Here is a 10,948-nt window from a genome sequence, read left to right on the forward strand (position 1 = left end):
ACCTTATCTATTACATGGATGGCTTCAATAAGTTTTCTGGAACCCTCCTAAAATCATCCTCCACATGGGACTTCCAGAATGTTCCTATTGTTCAATTATTGAACAATTAACATTCATTCCATGTCCCTCTAGATTAACTCCTATTAATCCCAAATTAATTCTAAATTAATTTCAATTAGTTTCTAATTAATTTAACATGTAGTAAATTAATAAACTATTTTTCTCAATCTCCTAAAACTATTTATAGTTATTCTTTCTCTTGAGGGCAACCCAAAAAGGACTTTGCTATTATTCCTAAAATTACATCAATTAGTTATGAAATTGGACACCTATTTCCCATAGATAAAACCAGAAGGTTTTATATAGTCCAAATATCCAAATAGAGTGTTTAATCTTGAGAAATCTATTGATGCACTTAAACAAGCATCTCGCAGTTAGAATCTTTCTTTCGATGAGAAAGTCAAAGGTTTTGGTTTCGGGGTGTGAAGATGAGCCATATATATATATATATATATATATATATATATATATATATATATATATATATATATATATATATATATATATATATATATATATATAGCTAGGTTCAGGTATTTAAAGTAATCATTGTGTTATTGTATGCATAAATGTGGGCCAATCAAAATTAAATAAAAAATTAAATAATTAAATAAATAAATAAGGGTAATTTAGTAATTTGATTAGTAACTTCCAAAAAAAATCCCTATAATCATGGTATTGACTTTTAACCTAATTTATCAGGTTTATATTAAACTCGTTTTTTTTTTCTTTAGTCGCTCAATCTCCACCGATTACAAGCCCTAGCCGATGATACAAAGCCGTCGCCACCATGGTCCGCCCCAAATTTCTCTAAAAGTCATCTTCCAGTACCTTCATCCGCCTATTTCTGCTTCGAACTCCTAGTTACCCGTCGTCCTCCTAGTTATCCTCAGGTTATTTCCAGATGCCAGATTATTTAACTACGTTTACTATGTATTGTTGGGAACTCTTCATTTGATGACTCGATGGATCAGGAAGGTGAGAATCCGACGGCGGATCCTAGGATATTGAATCGGAACCGTAATGATATGACTTTCTTCGGAGATTACGATGAAGACGATGACGAAGATGATGATGAGGAGGAGGAAGATGACAGGAGCATGGATCTTCTGATTAGGTTTGTTGAGAACGTGTTTAAGAAGATATCTAAGTGAGCTCGCAAAGTCGTTCAATCCGTTCTTCCTATCAATATCCCCACCAAATTGGTACTGATTTGCATTTCTCAAGTTATCAATTTGATCAAATTCGTAGGTTTTAGCTGGTTTTTACTACAATTGAGTTCAGATTACTAAAATTGGGGCAAACTCGATTCAAATTCCATTCTGATTTATTCGTTTATACACAAAATAAACGAACTAAAAAGATTTTTTCTTTCCCGATTTGATCCTTTTTATATATGCAAAGTCAACAGCTTTCCGTTATGTTCTTAATATGTATTCAATTTCAACCTTTCATTAACCTACTTACATCTTTTTCTGAAATTGGCTATAAAAACTTTCATCTAATACCTTGTATCTTGCATTCTTACTTTGACATTGTTCATTCTTTATTACATACGCACTTACTATATGCTCAATGCCTTATATAGGTGGGATTCTCTGTTAATGGAGTTATAATCACGAATTCCAATTCTTTTGGAATGGAATCATGAATTCTAATTCTGTTGGAATGGAGTCATGAATTCCAATTCTTTTGGAATAGAATCATGAATTCTAATTCTGTTGGAATGGAGTATGGATTTTTTTCTCACTGATTTATGCATGTTCTACAATTCTTGGTTATTGGTTTTGGTGCAATTCACAAGTCCACATATTTTTCCAAAGGAATTTAGTTTTTTATTTTTCATTTGCTAATGCATTATTGGAATCTAAACTACAATTTGGTTTTGTTTTCACAGAAGTTGATGCTTGAAGAACGGACCACAAAATTGAAAGTGATTCTAAGCAACATTATTCTTTTACAATGTATTAGTGTCGTTGTTAGATTTTGATGTTTTCTTTCCCGTTTTGAAAGTTTTTTTAGTTTTATTCTTTAACAATAAATGTAATTCTTAACAATTGTTACCCGTATTCTATAAGAAATTATGTATTTATTGTTTTTATTCTTCAATTGATGGTTCGAGAATTTGTTATTCTACAAGAAGTTTTAAAGTCATGATCATGAAATAGGTTCAAGAATATTTTTTTATTTATGGTTCAAGAATATTTTTATTTTTGAATATACTCAAACATATTCTGTCAGAATGTCCGAATTAAAAGAATTATAATTCGTAAAATCGGATTTTTAAAATTAATAGAATCTATGATCTCTTAAAATATGCAATTTTCCTTTATTAAATCTATATTAATTGACTAAAATACCCTTGTAATTAAATTATATGATATTTTTCAATTATATTTAATTCAATAATATATATTAATCACTTTCTTAAAATAAGTAAAATTGATTGGCCCACATTTATGCATACAATAACACAATAATTACTTTGAATAGAATAACCTAAGCCTATATATATATATATATATATATATATATATATATATATATGTCGAGCTAGTGGGAGTGTTGTTCTTTTTCTTATTTTGTATGTCGATGACATACTACTCATAAGAAATGATGTCCCAACTTTACAAAGTGTGAAAACTTGGCTTGGGGATTGTTTCTTTATGAAATTCTTAGGAGAAGCACCATACATGTTAAGTGTAAAGATTTATAGAGATAGATCTAAGAAAATCATTGGATTGTTGTCGAGAACATTCTCATGAATCTAAGGAGGACAAATGATATGTTTTGATTTATGGAAGAGCTCGGTCAAAAGAGTTATATCGATGCTACTAGCAGACTGATAGAGTCAGTTTAAGTTCGCAAATACGATTCATGTTCTTACTGAATTGTGGATCAGTGACTTAGAGGAGTACCAAACAGGGCACCGTAGTGGACTTGACAACAGAAGTTAAGTATATTGGAGCTAGTGAGGCTGTAAAGGAGGCTATGTGGCTAAAGAGGTTTATCAGAGATGTCAGTGTTGTTACAATCGTTGACGGTCCTGTTGAGATCTTTGTGACTATAAGGGCGTAGTCGCATTGACTAAGGAGCCCAGATCACACAAGCACACAAGGCATATACTCAGTAAGTACCATCGTGTTTGACAATTATTCAAAAGTAAATACATCATAGTTAGTAGAGTTATACGAGAAGAGATTATTTACGATCCATTCACTAAGCCACTCTCATAGACCAATCATGATTATCATACTATGTTGAAAGGCATTACATTTTCAAATGAATTACTTGAGTGTGTTTAGTTTATTTTGACTTTATTTTGGAACTTATAAAAGGTAAATCATTATCTGATTTGGAAATTATTAAGTGGAGATCTTAATATATGTTGGAGAGCAGTCATTTCATTAGTTTACTGTTGTGTTCCATTTGCATGTTTAACCAACTTTTAGAATATTAATTTATTCAAAGCTTCCACGATCAGTCATACTTCTAGAAGTGAGTAGTGATTTAAGACTATCATGAGGTATTAGTAGATTGTCCTAAAAGATCTTGTATGCCCAAGAGTCATTATAGAATGATATTGTTAATAACATACGATCCTATAGGGTCACACCTTATAGTAAGTTACCACTAATTGATTATTTATTAGTATAATTTGATTATTAATAAATAAAAACACTTGTATTTAATTGGAAACATACTATTTGGGAAATAATATTTTACCAATACACTGTAAATTATTATTCATATGAAATAATAATATAGAGAACAAAACTAGTAATATATCATATGGTATGATTATTTAAGTTATGTACAAAGATTTAATCACTTTGATTAATTATATACTTAGAATGTAACTAACTAGTTAAAGATAAAGTAATGATCAATTGAGTTTTGTCCCTTATTATTATATGGAGGAGACATGCTTTTCATTTGTTTATTCTATATACCATGCTTGTAAGAAAGCCTTACCTCTTACTTTATTGTCTAGCCTTTTGACCATGCTTTTGAACATATATGAAAGGCATAAGACAAGGGTTAGAGCTAGCTTTTCTTCACTCTTTCTATTCATTTAGGGGCAGCCAAAATTTTGTAGATAGCATGCTCTCTCCCCTCTCATATCTTGCAAATTTTGTTGCTTGTTCTTGGTCCATAAAGTTGCTTTTCTTTAAGCAATTATTTGGTATAAGTCTTAAAGATTAAGAACAACTTTATTACAAGTGTTTACTAGCATATTTTGGTGGTTCAAATCTTGCTTGGTGGATACATTATAGAGAACTTCTACTTGGAGTTTTAAAGTCATCTTCATTAACTTACTAATTGCCAAAAGGAACCAAAGTCTTCAAATATTTTAATATTTTATTCTCCTTTGGTTATTTTTAATCTTTCTAAGTTCTAGCAAAATGATCATTAGTGGGTATAAAATGGTTTTAGTTTATTCAAACAAAAATATTTCTGTTGTTAATTACGTCTAATTTTGTGACTATAATTGGACTATTTTTGAATAAAAACCCAACATGCCCATGAAGATAGATATAACATAGATATGTGATTAATTCTCATGTGTACTTATGAAGATTAATTATTAGAGTAACACGTACTTAGAGATTACTTCATGGAAATTGTGATGAGTAATTCTGTAACATCCATAAAAATCATGACAAATATAAACTTTTTAAAACCAATCAGAAATCATAATTGTTTACAAATGTAATTTTCAAAACAGGTTTAACATCAGAGTTTTCCCAAAATCATGAAACAGAACACGAGGAGGTGCACGATCACGCCTTCGCCTTTCCGCGATCATCTGAGGTATCTGAAACATGACCAAAATTGTAAGTCCAAAGCTTTGGTTTGAGATCTCCCTCATTCAAGACAAATGAAGAAATTAACGCATACACACAAGCAAGTTATTGATTCGATCCATACTTCTAGATATAAGTTTTTATTGCTAAAAGGTCAATAGAACAAGACCTTTGATGAGATATGATGATCAAGTTTTATATTTCATGATTCCGTTGTTTTATGCTCTAATGATCATCATAACCAAACTAAAAAGATTTATTATACTTTTACATTTGAATTAAATAAAAATAGTTGATTTAAATTCCAAGTTGGTTGGTTTTGAATAACTAAATTAACATTTAATTAATTAGTTAATAAATTAGGTCAAAAGTTTAAGTTAGGAAAAGAATGACATACATGGATGACCAGATGACTTGTATAAAAATTAGGGATATTGGTACAAGTGAATACGGTGATACTGAATATATATAAAAAAAAATAGTCATTCAGCTAGCTAAAATTTTGAAGTTAATATTATGTTTATAAATGTCTTTTTTTATAGAATAAAAATTTATGAATTATGATATATTTGTTTTTCCCAACAAAAACTAAACACTAAATAAAGGTGTTATGGGGAAATCAATATAATAATCAACATAGAGTCGTAGATTAAGTACCTAAATGCTCTTTGGCAGCTAAAAACTTCTCCCATTAATAGCCAAAATAATTTGTTTGTTTAGTGATCAAGATTGATTCTTACATTCTCATAAGAATTTTCGTGTTTATATATATATATATATATATATATATATATATATATATATATATATGTTCGACATGTTCGATTAGACGATCACTAAACAAAATGGAGTCGGTCTTCAACTTCCAATTTATGTGCTAACAATGCTTTATTGTGTCTGTAATGATTGGGATGAAGAATTTTAAAAATGGGCCATAAGACACCTATACTATCAACAACAAACCAAAATAAAAAGGCTAGATGTATAATGTAACATGTGTCCTTTTTATATTCACTCAAATCACATCTTTTATTAACCTGTTTTTCTTAATTATTAAATACTCAAAGATGCCATTAGATATTCCCCAATTGCCAAACCACCATTACCATTTACCAATCGTATGTACATTCGTTTCCAATACGATTAAAATAAATCAACAAATCGATTAGTTTTCTGTCACATTAGAATGATTATTATGCACCCTGTCTAACAAACTAGATTCTTTAGAAAATAAAAAACAAATACATTCGTTTAGCCAAATAATATTCCTCAATTGAACTAACATAACATTTGCATCAAACAAAACAGATAATTAGTATACAATGATGTTTTACCATTTTAGCTGTATCAAACATGTTGAATGCTGACCGATTCAGATGTTACCAAACAACTTCTAAAGAAATCGTTGAAGAAAATCTTTAATCGTATCAATATACAGTGACTTTGTAGGAATAATATGACCAAAATCATGTTCCACCATAACCGAACACCCCTCCTCAAACATCAAAGCAAGTCTTCTACTCTCATCAAACCCTATTTGTCTATCTTTCCCATTATCACTCCCATATATATGAAGCGAAGGACACTTAATCAAACTCCCCTCACCAAACTCCCCAAAATTACCAAAATACCCCGAACACAATATCACAAATCTAAAACCCATCTCACCTTTCAAAGCAACACAAGCCGCCATAGCCGCCCCTTGTGAAAACCCCAAAACCCCATCAAACGGTCCTTCTTCCGCCACTTTTTCTCTCAAATAAACATACGACTCATCAAAACCGCCAGTCTGACGCTCGTACTGTCTACAATCAAAACGGTGGGCCCCACCCGTTTCCCAATCCGTACCCGTGTCCCCACCTTCGTCCACGTCATCATTCGGATCGATAAGCCACGCGTACTTTCTATTGCATCCGGATTTCGGTTGCGCGAATGCCACGTCAGCGTTTTCTTTCTCTTGGTAAATGAACCGAAGCTGATGTGGCGCGTCGATGTAAACAAACTCGGCGATGTTTTTTAGTTTTTTAACAAAAGACGCGGTTCGCCCTTTGAAACTAGACGCGTTTTGTCTGAAACCATGTAAGCATAAAATCCTAAGTTTTTTCCGAGGGGCAATAATGACATTTGAATTTTTTCCATGTTCAACAAGCTTACCATGTTTCTGACATAACTCACAAACAAATAACTTTCCATTTTTACCCTCGCACGCGTGGCACACCAACACCAACATCCGACAGTAATTGCATCGGCTTCTAGAAGAATAATCATCAAACGGGATTTCACAAACCAGACAACTCCCCAAGATTCTTGGATCTGAGCTGGCAACCGAAACCCTATGATCAAAAACAAAATTCTTTCCTTTGAAAAACCCACCTTCCGGAAACTCTTCCATATACCTTTGAATTCCTCCGTATAATTGAAAAACATTTTCAAAACCCTCCCCTTTAGATTTGATATAGGCAGATGCCACCTCACACCTAATGCCACCTGTACAATACATTAATATCTGTTTCCCGCGTATTTTTTCGGAATTATCATCAACCCAATTAGAAAGATCGCTATATTGTCGGATTTTCGGATCCAAAGTTTCAAAATTTGGAGAACAAAATTTCCCGATTCTTGTTTCGTATAAATTTCTCGCATCTAAGAGCACGAGATTTTGTTTTCCCGAATCTCGGGCAGTTTCAAGAACGGAATGGAATTCTCGGGCAGATAAATGCTGCCCGGCGTTTGAAATTGAGAGTTCGGGCGGGTTGGGAATTGGGCGGGAGGTGAAAGTGACGAGTTGTTTAACGATTCGGATTGAGAGAGATGTGAAACCGGTTTCTTGTGCTATTTTGTTGTTGTTTTTAGGGTTTGTGGATGTTGAGAGTTTGAAATCGGTTGAGGTGAAGGAAGGGTAGTTTTGGGTGAGTTGGGTGATGTGTTGTTTTAGAGAGGAGAGTTGACCGCCGATTGTGGCGTTGACTCCGTGAGGGGAGAGGCGGATGCGGCCGAGGAGAGAGAGGGAGGTGCAGTTGGTGGTGTAGAAGGTGGAGAGGTCAGTGAGATTTGGGATGTTGGTGTAGTTGTAGTATAATAGGATTCCATATTCATCGTCTTTTGTGGTGTTGTTATTGGTCATGATTGTGATGGATTATCTGCAACAAGAATGTTGTTTGGATTTTCAGTTTCAACATTTTTTACTCTCGTAATAAGCTGTTATAGCTTAATGTGATGATTGTTTTCTGTTACAACTTACAATAATACAGATCATATACATTTAAAAGCAGGACCTTTTTCTAAGGTGAAGAACCACTTGTGAATCATTTATATTAGAATGAGATTCTTCATATTGTTATTCACATAAGTTAAGAGTGAATCACTTATTAGGTGCATTATGGCATTTAATCAAGACAATGGAGCAGATATCCACATATTATCAAACAAAAAGAAGTAATTACAACAGCAAAAAGAATAGTAGGTGTAGCAGGGATACCTGTTTCACTACAAGGGAGATTTTTCAAATGCCAAAAGCTAGAAGCTGATGTAAGCCTTAACCTGCAACACCATACTAATACTAAAACATGGTTCAAAAGGGTAAACGGTGAAAGTAAAAAACATTTGAAGTAAGGTCATCCGCCCTTTGAGGCATATCAACAAACACCTTGCATGCTAAAACCGATAGAACAAAAATTCTAGGTACAGATTGTGGAAAACATACATAAAGATGAAGGGAACTTATACAATATAGAAAAGTAAAGATCTTCGTCGGTTTCTGAGAAATCTAACTAAAAAAAGATGAACCAACTGAAGAAAGGTTTTTATTTTAAGCACTTGTGCTCTTTAAAGATGAATGAAAGTGAATATAGTACCTAAACGATTTAGGAGCTTGTGGGTGCCATGGATGCGATTTGAATTGGATTCTAGGTGTTCGGATTCGGAAATTGACATGGTAGTTTCATCATCTTTTCCGGAGGGTTATTCTCTTCGAAACCTCAATTTGATTTCTTTTCGCCGTGCGAGTCCAGGCCGTCTGAACCAAATCGCGTTGATCGATTCACAATTTACGAAATTGAGTTAAAACCAAGTTTAATTTTACTATATTTATTTAGTGTTAAATGTAAAAAAAATTAAATATCTTTTTAAATTTTGTTTCTGTTTTTTTTTTTTTTTTTTTTTTTTTTGAACGTCGAATAAATTTTTATATATAAGAAAAACCCAAACAATAACAAGCTAGACTTAGTATGAGGTAGGAACAAAAAGGAAACAGAAACAAAAGTTATAGGCATTCATTAAGTAGAAATTTAAGATAAAAAGGAGAGCAACTCCATTCCGCCCAGCTTCCGAGTCCATAGTCCATTGACCCTGTACTTATTCCATTCGAATGATTGAGTCATGCATGACGAGTTTTGAGCATAACATCAATCATATGGTGCACATGCAAACCATGAAGCTTTGAATCTAGTTTGTCTAGTGTACATGCAATAATCATCCAAAGCTCATAAACCCTAGATCTAGCATACTATAATCGAAATTAACATGTAATTAGGGTTTAGATCTTACCGTGATTGTTATGTAGCAACAACAATCACAAACCTTCTTGATCTTGACTTCTGAAAGCTTAGTGCCTCAAATGTTGCACCTCTAATGGAGTCACAAACACCATTAGCAACAAGATGATTTAGGAGAGGGAGGAGGAGGCACAAAATTCGTCCAAGGGTTCTCTTAGAAGGTTAGGGATGAATTTTGGGAGCCTTAGGGTTCCTTTTATAGGTGAACTGCTAGGGTTTCAGTCAAAACCCTAATTGGATTGCTTAGCCACCAAGCAGCCCTTTAGATCCTTCCATAATCAAGGCCTGGACGATTTCTAAGTGGGCTTCCACCTTAAATCCGTCCACCTTATTCCTAAGGGATCTACAGCCCAAAACCAGTTATCTTATAATTGCAATTCCAGTCCCCTAAGTTTAATTAATCTCTTTTGACCACAAAATTAATTCTAAATTAATTCTTGATCAATATTAATTAAACAATATGATTTCTCCTTTAATATATTATTCATATAATATATTAATAAATCATAATTAATCCTCTTTCTCCATAATTCATCCTATTAGTTGCTATGGTGAAGGCAACCCAAAAGGACCATGCTCATAATCGGATCAAGTACATACCAAAATAGTTATGGGCTTAGACACCTAATCCAACAGTCTCCCACTTGGATAAGTCTAATAACTATTCTGCAAGTACGACTTCAGAACCTGATCAGCAATCGTAGCTTTCAAAAGCCGCTGTCAACTCTGATCTTATCAGAAACGCGTCCTTTAGATAAGGGATCATATATTCCTCTATTCTAGATATCGTATAAACATGAGACATGGATTATAATCATTCTCTCAGTCTATGTGTTGTTTCCCGATTTCCGATTTATGACGACTGACAACAGACTACAATTGAACACATCAACTTAGTCCCGGCTTGGCCAAGCGCTTAGGGTGTCATCACTAAATCATCGAGGGGCCCACATATATCGCTTTTATCCCACTTTGGGTAAAAGGAACGGATAAATTTCGACTCAAATGCTCGCTTGTACCTACTCATCAAATCACACACAACAATATGTTTTATAACACCAAGTTACTGGTGCGTTTACATATGTCAATGTGCAACCGACTTGCAAACTACAACTCACATGTCTCCGTTTCAAGAATATAAGATATTATCGTCTCACCAATCACTCGTGATAAAATCCATGAAGCGATCCAAGTGAGCGTGGGTTTAATTCAATACTCAAATCTTATTTCAGGAGTACTCATGAACACTGCATCAGACTTTTGCTATGTCTAAACGCTTTAGACAATCTACAGTCGGATTCATGACAGTCTAGCTTCAATACCTACTTCCAAAGTATTTATCGACTGTGGATGGTTTGAATAATCTTATTATTCAGGAAGTCAAAACATGAAAAGTGAAACACAAGAATAATACTAATCCTATATGGCCCCAGAGTTTTGAGTATAAATAAAACACCTTTATTTAATCACCATATTGATTACTCATTATTCATTGTATAATGTTTCGGATAATCAACTTATTACTTG

General features: G+C 33.2%; 1 protein-coding gene across 3 annotated transcripts; it reads right to left on the reverse strand.

The window, feature by feature from the left end:
- Positions 1-6,033: 6,033 nt before the first annotated feature.
- Positions 6,034-8,921, reverse strand: LOC145125084 (rhodanese-like domain protein). Of its 3 annotated transcripts, none has more exons than XM_079060575.1 (3): positions 8,723-8,921; positions 8,347-8,408; positions 6,034-8,008 (listed from the first exon to the last, which is right to left on the reverse strand). In XM_079060575.1, the coding sequence occupies exon 3, from the start codon at positions 7,990-7,992 to the stop codon at positions 6,262-6,264; it is 1,731 nt and encodes a 576-aa protein (XP_078916701.1). In that variant the 5' UTR covers positions 7,993-8,008; positions 8,347-8,408; positions 8,723-8,921; the 3' UTR covers positions 6,034-6,261. The 3 variants fall into 3 exon arrangements, with proteins under 3 accessions (XP_078916701.1, XP_078916700.1, XP_078916699.1); XM_079060574.1 differs by having other exon boundaries at positions 8,347-8,421; XM_079060573.1 differs by having other exon boundaries at positions 8,347-8,427.
- Positions 8,922-10,948: the final 2,027 nt, after the last annotated feature.

The sequence above is a fragment of the Lactuca virosa genome, chromosome 7, assembly GCF_052849685.1.
Source record: "Lactuca virosa cultivar CGN04683 chromosome 7, Lactuca_virosa_CGN04683_v6, whole genome shotgun sequence".
NCBI classification, from domain to species: Eukaryota; Viridiplantae; Streptophyta; class Magnoliopsida; order Asterales; family Asteraceae; genus Lactuca; species Lactuca virosa.

Coding starts and splice junctions, on each gene's coding strand:
- LOC145125084 (XM_079060575.1), bottom strand. CDS start 7,992: ATGACCAATAACAACACCACAAAAGACGATGAATATGGAATCCTATTA.